Source organism: Rutilus rutilus (genome assembly GCF_951802725.1).
Source record: "Rutilus rutilus genome assembly, chromosome: 18".
Taxonomy (NCBI): Eukaryota; Metazoa; Chordata; class Actinopteri; order Cypriniformes; family Leuciscidae; genus Rutilus; species Rutilus rutilus.
The window spans coordinates 31,254,491-31,275,307 of record NC_140231.1 but is presented as its reverse complement, the minus strand read 5'-3'; the positions used below and the strand labels follow the sequence as shown (position 1 = coordinate 31,275,307).

The following is a 20,817-nucleotide window of genomic DNA, read 5'->3' as shown; positions in this document are numbered from 1 at the left end:
CTTCTGGTGTGAAAGGGCCTTTACATTTGCCAAAAATACAACTTTTTTTGGTTATTAAAAAACAAACAAGCAAGCCCAGGCCAGGAGCGTAAAAGTGACGCAAAAGTAATGCAACACATTACTTTCCATAAAAAGTAACTAATTAATGCAATTAGTTACTATTTTAGGAAGTAACGCGATATTGTAATGCATGTAATGCCAACACTGGTAATAATAAACATGAAAAATGAAGAATGTACTTTTCACCACAAACAACGTCTCAAAGTCAAAAGTTCTATATCTTTTTCTTTATTTATAGACATTTGTGTAAAGTATTTTACAGTACATTACAGACAGACAATCCACAGAGCTGTGTAAAAGTAAATCTGTCACATTGATATGGCTAGGTAAAGCCTTTCGGTTCATTCAATATGCACATTTAGAACAACCAGCCTAATAAATATAGTGTTTTCTCATTAACGATATTATTATATGGCAGATTACTTTAAATCTTGTAACAGGTTTCATGTAACTAGGGTTAAAATGAGAAATATATGTCCGCCTCCCAAGTCCCTGTACCAAAAGTGCAAAGTCTTATGATGTAAGAAAACAAAGTGAATGTCATTAAGGCTTCATTCTTGAGCAGACAGCTATTCCTGTCAAAGCTGATGGCAAGACGACCCATTTAAAAAGAGCTCTCAGAACAATGAAAGATTTAATCAGAGAAGACGAGTGCATTAAAAATGATCTATGAACCTCTAGGCAGATTTTACGGGACATATGTTGAAAAATAGAGCATGAACGGTTTGAAGACCTTGAGGAACCTTGAGGAACAGATGAGTTCAGAAGTATTTATGTAAACATGAGGTTTCACCACTCTAAAATTCATTCATTCTTTCACGGCTCATAAGGAACATCATCTAGAACAAAACACCAACACCCTGCAGATTAAACCGTGAGGAGATTTCATTGTGAGGTTTGTGGGATTCGGACATTCTGCAAAAGGGAACCAAAAAAACAAACATTTTTTGAACATTTCAAGATAAAGGTCTTCAGAAAGTCCTGAAGGGAAAAATAATTTAATCAACACCTTCAATACACTGCAAAATTATTTTAAAAAATCATTTTCTTAATCAGTATTTTTGTCTTGTGTTTCAGTAAAAATATGTAGACAAGACCCTTAAACAACGTGAATTAACTTGAGAAGCAAAATTGCAAAGTATAAATGTTAACGAATGTTATGAAATTTTGTTTTATGATATTTTTCAAGGGGGTGAGAAATAAAATAAAATATATTATCTGTATATATATCAAATATATATATAATGTATATATGTCAAATCTTACACCATTTTGCTTGTCTACTTTAAGAAAGTTGATATTTTTAGTGGAAAAAATACTGTAAGAAAATGATTCTTTGCAGCGTATAAAGAAAGAACGTTTTTATCGGTGATGAGATTAGAAACACGCATACACACACACACACACACACACACACACACACACACACTCTTTCTCTCTTTGAAGGGCAGGACCCTTAATTGTACTTGTGCAAAAAACGGACAAAAGTGTGACTCCAAAATAAAAAACACACGGTAAAAACCTGAGAAAAACAATTTGTTGTGCGCAGTGCACAACGTTAAAACCTGTACAGGTCATCGGTGAGTGTTTACTTGTACTTTCCCTTTAAAGCTCTTCTTCCCCCATTTCCCATTGGCTCTTTCATTTGTCCCGCCCCTTAAATGACACGTAGCCTCTTCCTATTGGCCCGTTCCAGTGGGCAGCTCAGATATGACTGGGTAAAGGCACATTACGAACGCAGGTAGAGAGCGTCTCAGATGTTTTCAGCCTGAGGAACCTCTCGTATGCTGTCTCTGAGTTCAGGACGAACGCGCGGCCGCTGGCGAATGCTGCGCCCCGTAGCGATGAGGTCGGCGTAGCCGCGGGAGTGCGAGAAGGCGTAAGCTGAGCGACGAGACCGTCCGCCGCGCACGAATGCTGGCTTCTTCTTCCTCCTCTCCTCCTCTTCATCCTCAAGCTCATATTTCTTCCTGTTCCTCTGGACCTGGAGGAAGAACATGAGACAATAAAACATCTGTATGGTGTATTTAACCTAGAATATTCTGTGCGTCACCAATTATGCCCTTTTAGAAAGTGATGATTTTGTTTCTGGGCTCTATTAGAATAGGCTTTCATGCTTGAATGTTCATTATTTTTCTCATACATTTCTGAAATGCATAACTTGGACAATGTCACCTCTGATAACAGACTCTAAATTGTAATGTAGACGTGCATTTTGTGTCAAATTTTCTGCTTTGAAATGATATGTATTGTGAAAAGCGCTATACAAATAAATATGAATTGAAATGAATTATTTTTCCAGCTCATCTCTTCCCAGTCTGTCAGTAACGCTGTGTTTAGTTCCTGTCTCTATGAAGCCCCTCCTTCTGAAAAGCACACTGTGCTCTGATTGGTCAGCTGGAGCAGCGTGTTTGGAAATGTCCCGACCCTTACCATAACATGAGTTTTAACACACTACTAACTAGCTCAACCAGGCCCCGCCCCTTTATTCTGCATATTAATTATTTAAATGAGGAATATTGTGACGTGTTCGGTTCTGGAAGAAACTCAGAAAAGAAGAAAGGGAGTTCAGAAACACTGACACTGATATAGAGAAGAAATTTGCAGAGCTTTTTCATGCTCAAACAGCAACATTACACCCTGAAGAAAGCATTATCGGTCCTGTTTGAGGACGCCGCTGATCTCACCTTGTCTCCAACAGAGGGCCAGATGGTTTGATAGAGGAACTGGATGCAGATGACAGGAAGAAGACAGATTCCCACCGTCAGAATGATGGTCAGCCACAGGTACGGCTGTCTCAGGGCGTTCGACGCGGCACCTAGACGTCAGGACAACGATGAGATTATTACACACCAGACCATAACAGGGTCTCTGTTTGAGAATGAACAGTGAAGATAACAGTGTAGTAAAGGTTTCCTGTGTGCCATGGAAGCTTACAGCCCAAATCTGCTATTTTAGTAGTATTTATATACTATTATAGTTTATATTAATATTTTAAAATAGCTTTTTTATATTTTCAGTTTTTCAGTATTACTTTAAAAGATTTTATGCGCTTTTAGTCATTTGTATTAATTTGTAATATTACAATTTAAGATGAATTAATTTTTATTTCAGTTGTATTTTTTATATATAGTAACTGCAAAAAATTAGAAATGTTGAAACACTAAAATTAGTGTTTCAACATTTCTAATTTTTGTTTAATTTAAGATTTTCTTCTAATATTTATAATACTAATATTTTTTTTCCAGCTTTATATTTTCGTGTTTTTGCCATTTGTGTTACTTTTTAAGTTACTTTTTAAGATTACTATTTTTTTTTTTATGTTTAATATATTGTTTAAAATTGATTTTAGCGCTTTAGTGCTACTTTGAACTTCTTATTGCAGTTAGTTTCAAGTTTCCACTTAAAATGTTATCTAATATTTATATGTTAATTTAATTCAGCTTTAATTCAATTAAAAAAAGTTTTTAACAGTTTTACAATAATAATTCTGCATTATGCGACTAAATGTATGATGGGAAGTTTCAAAATTACATCAAATTCATATATTCAATTTAAAAGAAGCCTAGATTTCTTTTAAATGCAGATTAAAAAAAGTTTTTTATATATATTTATACATTTGTTTGACTAATTAACATGGCGATTAAATAAAATAATAAATAATCATCAATATTCCTCAACTCTGTAATAAAGCCTACCATCTCTTAGCCATTATTTTATGTTAAAAGGACCTGTGATTATTTAATTCTGTAGCTTTTGAATCACATTTCTATAAAAACATGTATATCATGCAATGTTTAAATCTCAATAATCATAAAATTGTGATGCAACTTTTTGCTCGTATCACCCATCGCTATCGATGTCATTTTTACATGATCTCAGACCGTAACACGTCCAGGAAATAAGGCCTCAGAAGACCTGGAATTTAGTGCAAAAGTAGCATGGACTCATTTTATTTTTGTTTTGGGAGTCATTTCTTGAGCTTCGGTTCCAGTATGCAAACTATACCAGTAGACATTGTGCAATAAAGGTTACTATGACATCATAGCCCACCTGTGAAAGTGAAGGTCGTTGGGAAAATGACGTGGATTCCTGCACTGTGGATGTCAAACATGATGCCGAAGTAAAGGGCTATACTGCCGATCACTGCAAAAAAGTTCACGAATGTCCAGTAGGAGGTGTTTAATGAGATCTGGGGATGACAAGAAAAAAAGATCAGCTCTATAGTCAAGCTCAATCCATGTTAGAAACAAGCTAGACATAAAATGTATGTCTCTTTATTTGGAAACTGAAAAGATTGTTGTGCAATATAAAACCCAATGAAATGTGGTCACATGATCCAAGATTCAGCCAATCGGGTACCTGCAGGTTGACGGTGATGATGAGCGAGGAGGCGGCCACCACAGCGAAGGACTGGTAATCGGACGGAGCCTCCCCGTCCTGTCCCATCGTCTGCCGGAACGCACCGTACGGGATGAAGAAGATTATGAGGGAGGTGAAGATGCCGTGGAACAAACTGATGAAGAAGTTCCTGTAGTTGAACAACGATCCTTGCGGGCCAGGAAGATAGAGCTTCGGGAACCGTAAACTCAGTTTGTCATTCACGTCCTACACAAGGAAGAAAAAGATGTGGTTTAAAGGCTGGAAACGTGCATTAAAGGCACAGTACGCCATTTCTGAGAAACACTGTTGAAAATTTAAATCAACACCCAAACAAGCAATTGTGTGTATATTTGCCAGATGTCTGTGCTGTGTGCGCTCAACATAGTCTTGGCTGTGTAAATAGGAGAAAAAACAATGTGAGTCGGACCAATAACCACAACATTATAAACTCTCGTAGCCAATCAGCAGTAGGGGGCGTATCCGCTTATGATAGGGAGGATTGAGAGTGAGCAAACGGGGACAGCTGAGATTTTAAGGACCCACAGTAATATTGGAAAAGCTTTCCAGCACAGGAGAGACGTTAGAGAGCAGGAAGGCCTGAAAACGGATGCCAAGCTTGCATTGTTTCTGCTCGATACATGAGTAACAGAACCAAGATATGCTGTTGTTGTTGTTGTTGTTGAATCACAGCTGATTCATCCATACTTGCGCGAGCTGTCTGTTGTTAGTCGTTGCCAGTGTTGCATAATGTGTTTGTTATTTTGGGGGCGGAGCAATGAAGGGAGGGGTGTGTTTGTTTGGGTGTCGATATCAACAGTGTTTCTCAGAAATCACTTACTGCACCTTTAGCGAAGTACATTTTGTCAATTTCATGTTGATTTTCATACTGTTTAAAGCTCACAGAAACGGCACTGAATTTTAGTGCTTCAACTTAAAACTTGCTTCAGTTAGTTTAATATTTCTATTTAGGTTTAGTTTAGTTTAAGTTCAGTAAAAAAATTTATTCATTTCATTAAATAATTTTAGTGCTTCAAATTAAACTTCAGTTGTTGTTCAATGTTTTTCCATATACAATTCTATATATATATATATATATATATATATATATATATACATATATATTTATTTATTACACACACACACACAAAATACATTAATATATTATATTATTAAATAGTTGTAGTTAACGCTAATAACCCTGAAATGAATTATGCTACGAAACATGATGGGAAGTTACAAAATGAAATCCAATTGCATTTCTTTTAAAAACAATTTAAAAGAAGCTTAGATGTCTTTTAAATGCAGATAATAAATAAATAGTTATTTATGCATTTTTGATAAATTAGTTTGACTGCAATTTAAATGACTGTAAAAAAACAATAATAATAATAATAATAATAATAATAAAAAAACATCAATATTCTTCAATTCTGTGACAAGCCTAGCTTCTCTCGGCCATTATTCTATGACAAGCGATACCTGATCCAGAAGGCCGACGAGGAGAACGGGCAGACTGCTGTAGCAAACATTGTACAGGGTGATGAACCAGTCTTCATAAGCCGTCTACACAACACAAACAAGAGCGTTTAAAAACAAGAATCAGCTTAAAACAGAGATTTTGAGATACGGAAATTCTTCTCTTGCCTGTGAGGAAAATCCGTTGAAGAAGGAGAACCAGAAGTGCACCAGGGTGAAGGCGAAGTTCTTGTAGAAGAAGTACCGCAGGAATTTGCACATTCGGATGTAGGACCAGCGCCCGTGGACCAGCAGGAGGCGCTGTAGGAAGCGGAACTGAGCGAAGGCGTAATCGCTGGACATGACCGCCTGCATCCCCTCCTGACCACTGATGCCCACACCGATGTCTGCGGCTGCAGAGGAGCATGGGAAGGGAAGGTTGGCTTTCTTTAAACATTTATAATGACTTCATATTTTAAATTAAATACATTTGAACTGAAATAAAATATTTTTAAGAAAACATTTATCAATTGTATATCTCTATAAATGAATAAATACATAAAAACAAAACTATAAATGCACTTTCTATGAATATATACAATAATAAATACCAAAACTCTTTAAATAAAATAAATAAGTAAACAAATAATTCTATAAATACATATTAAATAAATATCAATTGATAATTTAAATAAAACGAATAAATAACATCAATAATATCTGCTAAATATCTACTAAAATAACTCAAACAGAAATTGAAATAAAATTAAAACTAAATAGAAAATGAAAATATAAAAATAACTAAATGCTAAAACTATAACTAAAATTCAAATATTTGATTTTTTTTTTTAAATAATAGTATGTCATTAGATATGTATCCATTTCATACACCTATCTTGAATGTGAATTTTGGGATCTTGCAAAAACACTGGATTAAAAACGCCAGGATGTGCATAAATTCTAACAATGTGCATAAAAAACGTATGCGTTCAAATGAGGTGGATTTTTTTTTTTTATCCGATGAGAAGACATGCACATAAACTACGATGGAAACATGTTCACTGAATAGACCTTATGTAGCTCCGCCCCTTTTCAGCGCTGCGCTTGTTGTCTTTTGACTTCCGGTCTGTATTTTCACAGCGTTTTGCGTGTTTATTAATGAACGGCTCGTTTTAAAATCTTCCCGGTCGATTTACATTTGTTAAGTCATCTGCTTTAAACATTACAGTCCTCATGATAACTTTCGTTAACTTTACATTAAGTAAATCCACTTAAAAAGCTAATTACTCCTGGACAGAAATGCCATATAAATATACAGAGCGACCGCAAAACGGAAGTTAAAAGACAATTTTCCAAAGATGGCGGCGCCCTAGTTTCTCTGGTGCATAAGGTCTATACATCCCTCATGATGGGCAACAAAAACCTCACGTGACTTCAACAGAGCATGTGATTGGATAACTGGACTAACCAGCGGACCAATCGCATCGCACAGCATCTCAAATATTGGTTTGGTGGTTTTGAAATGTCTGAGCCAAAGACTGAGCCGGTTTAATTCCCTCCCTCATACGACTGTGATCCCAAACACCAGCATCCAAACGCTGGATAACATGACAGTGTTTACTGTGTTTCATCCGCCGCTCTGAGACGCAAGTTTATGATGTACGTAAAAAGAGCCACAGTGGCTTCCCCCATTACAGCGATTTCCAGTTTTATTTTACAGATATTTTGTGCCAATTTTCAGGAAGTGACGATTTTGTTCTCTTCGACTCGCTGGGTGGAAACGGTGCTTGATCTGCCAATATTTTATGCGGTATATTACCATTTCGACCATAAGTTAAATATGCACCTTTGGATGGAAGCATAGCCACTGACACTAAAACAACACTGGTCAGGATCAGTTAAACTCACTCTTGATCATGTTGACGTCGTTGGCTCCGTCCCCGATGGACAGGGTCACGGCCTTCTTGTAGCGCTTCACCAGACTGACCACGTTTGCCTTCTGCTTGGGTGTCACTCGGCAGCAGATCACCGAGCTGCACTCACACGCCATGTCAACGAAGTCTTCCTGCCTCTTCTCCTTCTCCCACTCATCGATGGGTTGGTTGACGTCCGTAGGGTTGTTGGAGTTCCTGTAGCGTTTCCTGAGCTTCTTCAGACGCAAGCGACGCCGCTTCTTTTTCTTCTCGTACAGTATCTCGTTCTGCATGGAGAGGAGAAAGTCATTTTAAATTCCTAGTAGGAGATACAAATTTGTAAATTAATTTCCCTTTGTCCTGGTCAACCTGGACACAGGACTTGATCACTAAAGTATTACCTATAGTTCAGACTAGATTCCTTTATCTCAAAGAGTAGAGCATTGCGCTAGCAACGCCAAGGACATGGGTTTGATTATCAGGGAATGCGTGAACTGTTAACATATATACAATGAATGCAATGTAAGCCACTTTGTATAGAAGCATCTGCTAAAAGTGTAAATGTAAAGTTATTTATTTATGACCATTTTAAAGGCAATATTAAGGGCATGATGTACATTTATGATTAGTCTTTTATGCAAATGGTAATTATAAGATAAATGCCAATATATGTTAACATTTTCACAATGTTCATTTCAATGTTTCAGTCACTGCAAGATAATTTCCATGTTTTACTTATTTTAATTATCTATTAAATGTTTGTGTGTGTTTTTTTTTTACATTAAATATGAAAATCAAAAATGGGATTTTTTTTCTGGAGGACAGCAAATGTCATGTCAGCTGCTCATTATCATCAAGACAACGAACGTTTTACTATTTTTTTATATTAAATTTCATTACATTAATTAAAAATGTTTTGTGCTAAAGCACAATTTAAAAAAAAGCAGGATTCTTTGTTGAATCGAAAACTCAAAAGAACAGAATTTATTTGAAACAGAAAATTTCAGAACATTATAAATGTCTTTACTGTCACTTTTGATACATTTACTGTAATGCATCCTCGCTGAAATCTGAAAAGTCATTTCTGTCTTCATTTCTTAAGAGGAAACGTACTGACTTCTGAATGATTGTGTATAAATTGATAGCATTTGTCCACCTCTGATTTGGCTTATCTGATGCATTAATTTAGACAAAAAACATAAGTACACGATCATTTCTGCACATGCAAGAGATGAACCGTTGAGCTTTTATCATAAAACATAATCTGAGAGATAATCAGAGGATGAGGAGTGTACCAGCCAGCCTCCGGTGATGATGAGGGCGTTCTTGCCCGGCTCCGGGAAAAACGTCTCCTTCAGTTTCTTACTGCGTCCTTGAGGGTCGTTTCGCCTTTGGGTCTGTCTGTTCCTCAGCTGTACACTGAGAGAGAGAGAACGAGACTTTAGAAACCAAATCTAACCACTCACACAGTCACAGACTAGCTGAAACATACTTCACATCCTCTCCGTAGTGGATCTTCATGTCGTCTGTGAGCAGTTCGCAGGAGTAGCCGATGTTCTCAGCGGTCTCTGAGCACGTGACAAACAAAACACATTAGAAATCAAACCAATCTCCCTTAAAACATCAGAATCGTGCACTTGTTCACCGCTCACCTTTCTTGTCTCCGGTCAGAACCCAGATCTTGATGTCAGCTTTGGCCAGTTTTGCGATGGTCTCCGGAACGCCGTCCTGAAGTTTGTCCTCAATGGCAGTCGCTCCAATCAGCTGCATAAATGAGCATAAATGGCACATTTATCAATTACATATCTCTATGAAGGAATAAATACATAAATGCACTCTCTATAAATATACAATAATAAATACAAAAACTCTATAAATAAAATCAATTAAATAAGTAAACAAATAAGTCTATAATGCATAAAAATGCAAATAAATATCAATTGATAATTTTAATATGAATCAATAATAATAATTATATTATATTATATATATGTGAACATTGAAAAACAACTTAGGAAATAAAACGTTTATAAAGTTGCTGCAATTAAATTATTTACACACTATTAACTCAAAATTAAATTTAAAAATATTTTAACATTATAGATATTATATTATTCTCGTTTTTAGTCACTTTGGATAAAAGTGCCTGCTAAATGAATAAATGTAAATGTCAAAGTTATCAGCCGGTGGAAATTAGCTGATGATTGTCAGATTAATGAGCCTGACCAATATATCGCTCTATCACTTGTCTCTTATGTAAATGTTCCACTGTTGTTTCCGTACCATGAGGTTATTCTCGATCTCCTCGTACACCTCGTCCAGAGCCTCCTCGCGGTTCCCCATGGAGATGCTGGCTTGCTGGTGCTTCAGGGCCCAGGCGTCGTACTCCTCCTGACTGATGTCCTTGTAGCCCAGACACAGAGTCCGCAGGGTCTCGTTCGCAAAGATCTGGAGGACAAATCAAACTGTTCAGCATAGAAAAAACTAGAACTTTCTTATAGTTTCTTATAGCAAAAATGTTGTTTCTTTCATGCTCTGGCCAATTTGGAGAGTTTGGGTTATTTTGGCTTTTCATAACGTGTTGTTTGTGGAAAACATCTTCAACTTCAAAGTGTTTATTTACTACACTTTTTACTATCTATCCATCTATCTGTCCGTCCGTCCGTCCATATCTATCTATCTATCTATCTATCTATCTATCTATCTATCTATCTATCTATCTATCTATCTATCTATCTATCTATCTATCTATCTATCTATCTATCTGTCTGTCCATCTATCTATCTGTCTGTCTATCTATCTATCTGTCTGTGTCTATCTATCTATCTATCTATCTATCTATCTATCTATCTATCTATCTATGTCTGTCTGTCTGTCTGTCTGTCTGTCTATCTATCTGTCTGTGTCTATCTATCTATCTGTCTGTCTATCTATCTATCTGTCTATGTCTATCTATCTATCTGTCTGTCTATCTATCTATCTGTCTGTCTATCTATCTATCTGTCGTTCTGTCTATCTATCTGTCTGTCTGTCAGTCTATCTATCTATCTATCTATGTCTATCCATCTATCTATCCGTCCGTCCGTCCGTCCATCCGTCCGTCCATCTATGTCTATCTATCTATCTATCTATCTATCTATCTATCTATCTATCTATCTATCTATCTATCTATCTATCTATCTGTGTCTATCTATCTATCTATCTATCTATCTATCTGTCTGTCTGTCTGTCTGTCTGTCTATCTGTCTATCTGTCTGTCTGTCTGTCTGTCTGTCTGTCTATCTATCTGTCTATCTATCTATCTATCTATATATCTGTCTGTCTGTCTGTCTGTCTATCTATCTATGTCTATCCATCTATCCGTCCGTCCGTCCGTCTATCTGTCTGTCTGTCCATCTATGTCTGTCCATCTATGTCTGTCCATCTATGTCTGTCCATCTATGTCTGTCCATCTATGTCTGTCCATCTATGTCTGTCCATCTATGTCTGTCCATCTATGTCTGTCTGTCTGTCCATCCGTCTGTCCAACTATCTAATGTATTTATAGATTGATTGTACATTTGTACGGTTTAATTGATTGATTAATTGTTACTGTTTTAATCATAGAGAGTACATTTATAATCTAATTTACTGATTGATTTCATAATATATTGATTTGTTTATTTATAGAGAGTGCTTTACATACACCAAACTTTACAGTTTCATCCCTATCTATCTGCTGAAGTTTTTACAGAGGGGTTTTGGTCATATAGCATTCACATTTTATTGCTAAAAACATGATGAAAACCTTTTGATGAAAACAAGATTTGTAGTTATCATAGGGTGTCAATGACATCAAATCTGACATGGCGCATCGTCTACTGAAGACGAGTAATATTGAGTACTTTTATGATCTTTTTATGATGCTTTTTGTATGTTTTGGAGCTTGACAGATTTAAAAATAACAAAACAAAAAACAAAAACTCGCATTTGCTAATGAATTTAATAAATGTGTTGGTACTCACATCCAGAGCCTCTTGTGTCGTTTCCTTATGCTTGCTATTTGGATTGAGTCGCTCGTAGACCACAGTGTCAGCGCCCTTACAGTACAGACGGATACGACCATTCGGAAATTTCACTGCACACGAACACACAGAAGAGTGAGAAACAGACGCCAGTGATTGACAGACACGAACAGAAGAAGAGGAAGAGCACTCACGGATGATGGACATGCGTTTGCGGTCGCTGTTGAAGTCGAGCAGAGCGAGCATCGTGTAGGTCACCTCTTGGTCCATCTCTAAGATGGTGATGGTGTCCTGCGTTCGGGACAGGAACACAAACCCAAAGTTGCGCGCGGCCGAGACCAGAGCGCCCTCATCAGGAGATGCGGCCTGGTACACCAAGTCACCTGAAAGTGACCAAATGTGCAGGAATATTTTGTGAACTTTTGATCTATTTGATCAGATCGTACACAAAATAGGATTAAGAATGCTAAATAATAAATAGGGTTATGTGACAACAGCGCAGCAAACTAGCGTATCTGAAATGTATCATTGCGTTCGGTCAGCAGAGATTGTTTCCTCACCCTCTTTCTGCTCAACCATGACGGTGTGACACAGGGACAAGAGTTTGAAGAACTCCAGTACTTGCGCGTCCTTCTTCGAACGGATGCAGGAAATGAGGGAATGGTCATCAAACTGGAAATTCTTGTCAAAGTATTTATTCCAGCTGAAATCCACAGGCTGAGGAAAAGAAATCAGAGAGGAAGTGAAATTACCATGTTAAAAATGTATGAATGAATCAATAAATAACAACAAAACTATAAGTGCACTCTTTATAAATACAAAGTATTCAGTCTATAAATGCACCCGATAACTAAAAATAAAAAGGCAATGAATTAAATGATATAAATGCACTGTAAATAAAATAAAAAATAAAGCTATAAATGCCCTCTCAAGGAATAATAAATACATATATTAACAAACCTATAAATGCACTCTCTATAAATATAACAAATAAAACCTCTATAAATGCACGCGCTTAAATAAAACTGTAAATGCACTCTATAAATGAAAATAATAAGGGGTAACACTTTATTTTAGTGTCCTTGTTACGTTACATGTACTTACCGTAGTAATAACAGTAAATTATGCATAATTACATGCAATTAACCCTCAACCAAATCCTAATCCTACCCTAACCCTATAGTAAGTGCATGTAGTTGTTTAATATTACTCAGTACTTAGATGTATAATTACACTGTAACAACGACACCTTAAAATAAAGTGTAACCTAATAATGTAATAAATTAAATGATATAAATGCACTTTGCACACACACCTTTCCACGCGCCAAGGCCCCGCCGTCTGCACTGGTGGAATCACCTGTAGACGATCATAGAGCACATTAATGTAGATTACTGAATTATTCAAAACAATAATACATACAAAATAGCACTTTAAATAGCACTAGATGATAAAGCAATAACACTTATTGTTATGGATTTATAAGTATGAGCAATAGTAATTGCCTTAACAAAAAAGCTCTAATAATGTGATTATGGAAAGGGAGTGCTATTAAACTATGTAATGGCAAGGTCGAAGGTGTCAGCGTGTTTTAAACTCTTCCGCTGTACCCAATCACAGAAACCTGACCTTTGTGAAACTAAAGCGTAGAGTCACACACTGTATCACCTCACACACACACACACACGCGAGACAACAGCACAACAAGAGACACGCACATTTACACACGTCTCTGGAATCACAGGAGGACAGAGATCAGGGCTGTATCAAGCATGAAGGATTATATGTGATCGGGCACGACTACAGCCTTTCACACTCGGCCACATTTCATTTTTAACACTTAAACTTATGTATACACACATCTAATGGTTTGACCAATAAAACCTCATGCCAATATTTATATGGTCAAAAAGTTTAGCTTGTAATGTAAATGAATGAGATCTTTATAACAGTATAACAGACTACTTACATAAATATTATGCATATAAGTATCAGTCATTATTGTATAGCTGCTAAAAATACGTAAGTAAGATGATTTCTAAATGCTTAGTTTTATGATCAAAACTCTGTCATTTTAAAACACATAATGCAAAGCATTACAATGATGATTGAGAGATGAAGAAATAAACCTTCCTCAAAAGCCTGATGATCATATTTGAGACTCACATTTGAACATGTATGGATACTCAAGTAAACCTAAGTTGCTTCAGTCTAGTAAGTATTCATGTCTTGAAATATTACTAACAATGTCAAAGTTATTCATAACTTTACTTTATATAAATCAGTAAAGATTTCACAGCAAAAAGACACATGAACCATGAGCTGAAGCTGGACGTCTTTACAATTATACTAAAATGACTTGCTAAAAAAGTCTAAACTGTCCATCAGACGACAGAAGGCATGTTTCCAGCAAAGTTTGATCACTTAGAAGCTTTGGATATTTGCGCATCACACACGATACAGTGAGCTTGATCCGTTTAACTTCCCCAGGAAGCATTTCAGGACTTATGTTGTTCCTATCTGCTCTCTAAAAGCTCCAACGGTCTCTTTTCACAAGGTTAGCAGTTTGCCGAAGCCCTCACCGTAAGTGCGTCCCGAAACGGTGCACTTCTTGAAGGCCATGATATTCTGAGTGAGCGTGCCGGTTTTATCGGAGAAGATGTACTCGATCTGACCCAGCTGCTCGTTCAGGGTGGTGGTTCTGGCTTTGGCCGGCGTGTCCTTCTCAGCGTAATACATCTGCAGATCCCAGTTAATGAACTTACTCTGACCCAGTCGGATCACCTCCACGCTGAAGGACAGGGAGGGAACGGAAGCGAATGAGTTATCTGATGAATAGCAGTCTGTGTGCTCAGAGACTGGTGTTGTGCGCTGGTATCGTACCTCACGTAAAGAGAGATGGGCACCATGGTGTTGAGGATGATGATGTAGCCCCAGAAACTGAGGAACCCTCGGTAAGATGAAGAATGGTCCAGGCCGTCTTTAAGATACCAGGCCTTCGAGCCGATGCTCTCGTACCAGTACGTGTGTCCGATGGCCAGACCAGCGCACAGCAAAACCAGCAGCCCAAAGATCTGCCAGAGAGAAAGAGAGAGCGATGGAAATATTAATGATAACCGGTTTATTGCAAATGCTTCTCTATAAATGTGCTCTCTTATAAATAAAAACAAATGAACACAACTTTATAAAATGTAGTCTCTCTATTTAAGATTAATAAATAAATAAAAACTCTGGAAATGCAGTCTATAAATAAAAGTAAAACATATAAACAAATAAATAACCTCAATAAAAATATAATAGATAAAATAAATAAATAATACTTAGAATGCACTCTTTATGAATAAAATAACAAATAAAATAAATAAAACTTCATGAATGTATTAACTATAAATAAAAATATATAAAATCTAGAAATGCAGTCTATAAATAAAAGTAAAAAAAAAAAACTCAATTAAAAATGTATAGATAAAATAAATAAAACTGAATGCACTCTATAAATAAAAAGAATGAATAAAATAATATGTGCTCTAAAAAATAAAAGAAAAAAAATATTTATATAAAGCATTAATATAAAATTTATAAATAAAATTATGAATGCACTCTCTATAAATAAACCATTATAAATGCACTCTTAATAAATAGAAATAATGAATAAATAAATTACAAATCCGCTCCCAATAAATAAATAAATAAATAAACCTCTAAAAATACACTTTCTAAAATAAAAAAATAATGTCAATAATGTCAATATTGTCAATAAAATTTATGAGGAAAATGTTTTAAGATGAGTAAAAAACAAAGATAATGTAAATGTGATTAAACTGAAGAAGTGAAATGGTAAAGTTGTGATGAATATGAAGTCTCACCGTGTAGACCATGTAGTTCATGAGTTTGTCTATTGTGGTGCGCTTGAACCTGGTCTTCCCGCCGTTCCTCATGATTTTAGTGTCATTACCTGAAGAAAGAAACGAAGCTTTTAGAAAAACAGCAACACACCACTGAACCGCGAGCGTGCGAGTGTGTGTTGACCTCTGACCTGCGAATATGACCAGCCCGTGGGTCACTTCTGTGTTGCGGATCTTGCACCCTCTGAGCAGCATGTTGTCGAGGTCGAGCGAGTAACTCTCACTGTTCCAGATCATCGTTCCCAAAAACTTATCCAGACGGTTGTTGGGCTCCTCGCACTTAATCAACGCTGAGAGAGACGCAAAACAAGAAATTATTCTTTCATATCTACTGTCCATTCTCACTAAACAATAACACTGTCAGTTGCTTGGTTGCTAAATCTGGTTGGTTCAAAATCCCACTCATTCTGTTGCTTAGTGCATTTTGTTTTCGGCCAGGAGAGAAAAATGCTGGAAATTTGTGTGCCGCACCTGTTTAGGACAGGGTTTAAGACCAACACGTGTTTATGCATGTGAACGCATGAGCGCACAATCATGCAACTACTTCTACACAAATCATCTGTTCTTCAGTCTCTGAATCTCATATTATTAGTGCAAACAGTCATTCTCATGCAGTACGTACCATTAAACTGAGCCAGCTGATCCTCCTTCTGAAGTTGTTCGTCTGTGATCTTGAGACCCATCTTAAACTTCAGATTCGTCTCTCTGGACAAACAAAACCAGGACCAAACAACAATTAACTACACTAATATGAGCCATCTGACAACATCCCGTCCTCCTTTATGAAACAATGGAAAAGTACCCAGACGGACAAACCCAGGATCGCAATTATGATTCTGTGGATGTGAAAGACCAAATGGAAATGGAAAATGGAGGGAAAGCAAGCGTACATGCATGCAGACATGTTTAATAACAATCAAACAAGGAAATGCCCCCCATAAATTGCACTCTTAACAAATAAGATTAATAAATAAATAAATAAATACACTTTAAATGCACTCTATAAATATAAGTTAAAAAACCTCTCTGTATAAATATAAATATAAAATGAATAAAAACTATGAAATCAATCTCTATAAATAAAAATAATTAATAAACAAACTACAAATGCCCTCTCTATAAATAAAAATAATACATTAATACACTTCTATAAATAAAATAAATAAATATTATAAATAAAGCTCGATAAATAAATAAACAAAAATGCAAATAGAAATAAAAATAAAATAGTCTGAAGGAATATTTTAAAAAGTAAAAAAAAATGCTGCCTAAAAGTGTGTGAAAAAATTACAAATGTATGTGTAATGACAATCAATAATGTTAATAATAACACATAATCAATAATGCCAATAATAATTAAATCCATAAAAACTGTAAAAAGCCCAGGAACATAAAGCAGGCGCTTCTTAAAATACAGACTAATGTGATATATTTCAAGTTTCTTGCAGTACATATTTCACTAATATTATAATACTCTTAGAATGAAACGATTTACATAAAAAATAAATAAAAAATATATTATATTGTTAATTATATCAATTAAGTATTTATGAAAAAGTACACAGATAGACAAACCCAGGAACTGAATAACGAGTCTTTTGAATATGAAAGACAAAATGAAGTGTATTTGGACTGAACAGATGGATTGATCAGTACCATATCCATTACACAATTTACTTTATGACTCAATGTCCAAACACATAAATGACTGTTCAAACATTCATTGGACTTGATGAAATAAAACAAAACTAAAGTCATAGAAATGTGTGCATGTGTGGTTATGGCCAGAACGACTCAATTATGACAATATCATGTGAACGAACATTGTGTCTTCAGAAATTATTCTATAAGCGTGGACGTTTGCAGTAGCGTGATTTATGGATCCAATAAACTGATCTAACAATCACTGTACGGTTGTGTTGGGTGTTTGATGTGGTCTCTTACCCGTCAAGCTCCGCCGTCTCTACATAACACAGACTGTTGGGGTTTGAACTGGACAACAACAGAATATCGGCCTATATGAGGTCGAAACAAAAGTGAAAATGAGAAATGAACATAAAAATGACCTCAGATGAATAAATAAAGAGACTGGAGGAATTAAGAAACAAAAAAATATATATATAGTAAAATGGAGGAAATGCAAGCATTAACATGACATGAAAGCAAATGAATACTCAAGGTATGTGTAATGACAATAAATAATGAATAATTAAATCCATAAAAACAGGAAAAACCATGAAACAAACATAAGTCAAGCAGGGCCTTCTTAAAATATAGACTAATATGGGGTTTCTTTCAGTGGATATTTCAGTAATATTATAATACTTTCAGCATTAAAAGATCTGAATTAAAATTAAAAAGTTTTTATAAATATTGTAAAAAATTATACTATTAATTATATCAGTTAAATATTTTAATTTATATAGTTTTATTTTATTTATAAGTACATATTTCATTCAAGATATAATTTCTATATAATATGGCATGCACCAATCCTGAAAAGTGTCTTTGATAAAAAAGGTTAATTAAACTTATTTTAAATTTATGTATAATTTTTTTTTTTTTAAATGCATAATTATTATTATTTATTTTTTTATGAGCTGCAACAGATGAGAATGTCTAAGATTGTGGGATAAAATAAAATAAAATAAAATAAAATAAAATAAAATAAAATAAAATAAAATAAAATAAAATAAAATAAAATAAAATAAAATAAAATAAAATAAAATAAAATAAAATAAAATAAAATAAAATAAAATAAAATAAAAACAGGGGGATCTTTCAACGGGAAGGCAAAAAGATTTTAAAAATAACTTACCGGGATAAAATCGTTTTTCTTTAGTCTGACTATGTCACCAACTTGTAGATTCATCCATCTGGTCTCTTCAAATCTGACAAATCAGAATTTAGAATTTTTAAATCTGAGCATTAATGCCAAAATGTTGTTTATTTAAACTATTCACTGACAAACATCAACACTAATGTCATGTACTACAGTATTAAAGCAGATTAAAGTTTTGTGTTACCTGCCATTGAGCAGCACGTCACACCTTCTATTGTTGATTTCTTTGTCCATCCTGTGTCGCGCCTTTCAACCAGAGAAACATATCAAATGACAGAAACCATTACCACGACCCGTCCATAAACGGCTACCTTTCACCCAAAGCGTTGCATCAGTAAACACGTGCAGGGACTCACCAGGTCGTCCACCAGGTCTTTAATGGCGGTGATGCCCAACACCAGCACTAACGGGACCAGGGTGGTGTACCACGGCAGCGTGGAGATTTGAGGAATGATCTGACACATTAAAACACACCAGTTGAAGTTCATATCCTAAGTTCATATATGTATGTTCACGTATATGTGTGTGTTTGAGATGATATATATGTCATGTACATCTGTGCATGTGTGTGTCTGAGTGTCTAACACAGTTAGGACAATAATTAGAATAAATTATTCCATGGCTCTCTGAAATGATTGATTCCGATTGGCCAGTCGCAACATTCCGAGGAATTGTCGCCATTATTTATGTGGTGGAAAGCTGTGCAATAAGTTAAACGAAAAACGTATGTCCCGCAAATGTCCATCTTGTGTGAATTTGTATGTTCGCTTATGGCTCAAAGCTTCTTGCTAGAAACTGTTTTTCTTTGTGGGATGCTTTGTGTTTAATGAGCAAATAAAATATTTCAGCTCAAATACATTTTTCATGTTTAATTATTTACTTAAAGGGATGGTTCGGAGTAAAATCAACCTAGGGTCGTTTGCACCATGACCTCGAGCCAAACACCCCCCCCCAGAAGCCTTTTTCCCTTGGTCGAACATTATTAAAGTTAGAGCTTATTTAGAGATATCAGCTTATTTAGAGATAGTGCAGGCGCTAATGGATCCAAGGATGTATCTCGTAAATTACCCCACTAATAATGCCCAGAATGGTACCAAACTTCTACAGTAGTACAAATAGGTTCTGTACTCATAAAACGAGGCATTGGAAAGTTTGTAAGTACATCAGGACTTTATTTAAATAACACTTGCCTGATGTATAATGCTACCGCTAACCCAGACGTCGACATTACTTCCGTGATTTGGGAAAAGCCCTTAAAAGTCCTGGCAGAAAGCCAGTATATCCAACAGTTTTTATTATTATTTTTCCGAAGTGTTGACAACTTAGTGTTAACTAATAATTGTTGCAAACTGGTACTACCAACAAAATATTAGTGCATTCCTGGAACTGGGCGTCGTTACACTACATCCTTATGATCGCTTTCTGCCAGGACTTTTACGGGCTTTTCCCAAATCACTGAAGTGACGTCGACGTCCGGGTTAGCGGTAGCATTAGCCATCAGGCAAGTGTTTACTCCGAACCATCCCTTTAAGTGGCAACTATCATGCAATAAGGTTCATTCACGGCAAAAGCGATAGCTATAAAGATCTATATTAGCGTCCACACCAGCCAGCAATATCTTTGTTTATTCTATGTGCAAGCTGGAGATTTGTCGTCTGTCGCTTTATATGCTCAAGCTCTAAAGCAGGATGGATTCTGATTGGCTGACAACTGGTTTTAATTGTTCATCAGCCTGATTACAGAAGATATCATTGTGTTGTGGACTCTGCTGTTCTTTCACATTAAGAATGATATTCAGAACTGTACTGTATCTTTATTGTTATAGTTATCGTCCTTGGTGTGAATGGGCCTATAAGTGGGATAATGCACATCCAGTTGGTCCTCCTGATCACCCTGTCGAGGTTTATTCTGCCATAACAACCGGCTGCATGTACATTATATCCCTTACATAAATGCAGTTAGGATGATTCAAGGCCTGATCACCTTGTCGGAGATTGTTTCGTGATAAATGTGAGGTTTTGACGGCCCATACCTGCAGGATCAGCAGACACAAGAAGTAGAGGTTGGCCGCCCTCTTAAACTGCTCGTACAGGTTCAGTGGCAGGAAGGTTAAGAAGTTGTATTTGTAGGTCTTGATTGCATTGTCCTTGAAAAGAAAAGAATGAAAAGAAATTCAAGAAACTGGCATAAAAATGTATGCCTTAAAATTTGCAGGTTCTCACCCCACAAGGATTGACTGGTGAACTATCACCATT

General features: G+C 35.8%; 1 protein-coding gene across 1 annotated transcript in view; it reads right to left on the bottom strand.

The window, feature by feature from the left end:
* Window positions 1–267: 267 nt before the first annotated feature.
* The window catches only part of atp8b1 (ATPase phospholipid transporting 8B1), a 40,941-nt gene continuing 20,391 nt past the window's right edge, over window positions 268–20,817 (bottom strand). The window contains exons 4-28 of the mRNA XM_084388291.1: window positions 20,595–20,708; window positions 18,919–19,017; window positions 18,747–18,808; window positions 18,539–18,611; window positions 17,665–17,735; window positions 16,343–16,425; window positions 15,852–16,010; window positions 15,682–15,770; window positions 14,699–14,889; window positions 14,398–14,606; window positions 13,131–13,174; window positions 12,376–12,532; window positions 12,010–12,198; window positions 11,816–11,928; window positions 10,095–10,259; window positions 9,464–9,575; window positions 9,304–9,379; window positions 9,107–9,230; window positions 7,807–8,098; window positions 6,088–6,311; window positions 5,923–6,006; window positions 4,423–4,668; window positions 4,114–4,252; window positions 2,748–2,878; window positions 268–2,044 (exon numbers count right to left, since the gene is read on the bottom strand). Of these exons, the coding sequence (XP_084244417.1) occupies window positions 1,814–2,044; window positions 2,748–2,878; window positions 4,114–4,252; window positions 4,423–4,668; window positions 5,923–6,006; window positions 6,088–6,311; window positions 7,807–8,098; window positions 9,107–9,230; window positions 9,304–9,379; window positions 9,464–9,575; window positions 10,095–10,259; window positions 11,816–11,928; window positions 12,010–12,198; window positions 12,376–12,532; window positions 13,131–13,174; window positions 14,398–14,606; window positions 14,699–14,889; window positions 15,682–15,770; window positions 15,852–16,010; window positions 16,343–16,425; window positions 17,665–17,735; window positions 18,539–18,611; window positions 18,747–18,808; window positions 18,919–19,017; window positions 20,595–20,708 (3,477 nt within the window). The 3' untranslated portion in view covers window positions 268–1,813. The remainder of the gene's footprint in view (window positions 2,045–2,747; window positions 2,879–4,113; window positions 4,253–4,422; window positions 4,669–5,922; window positions 6,007–6,087; window positions 6,312–7,806; window positions 8,099–9,106; window positions 9,231–9,303; window positions 9,380–9,463; window positions 9,576–10,094; window positions 10,260–11,815; window positions 11,929–12,009; window positions 12,199–12,375; window positions 12,533–13,130; window positions 13,175–14,397; window positions 14,607–14,698; window positions 14,890–15,681; window positions 15,771–15,851; window positions 16,011–16,342; window positions 16,426–17,664; window positions 17,736–18,538; window positions 18,612–18,746; window positions 18,809–18,918; window positions 19,018–20,594; window positions 20,709–20,817) is intronic.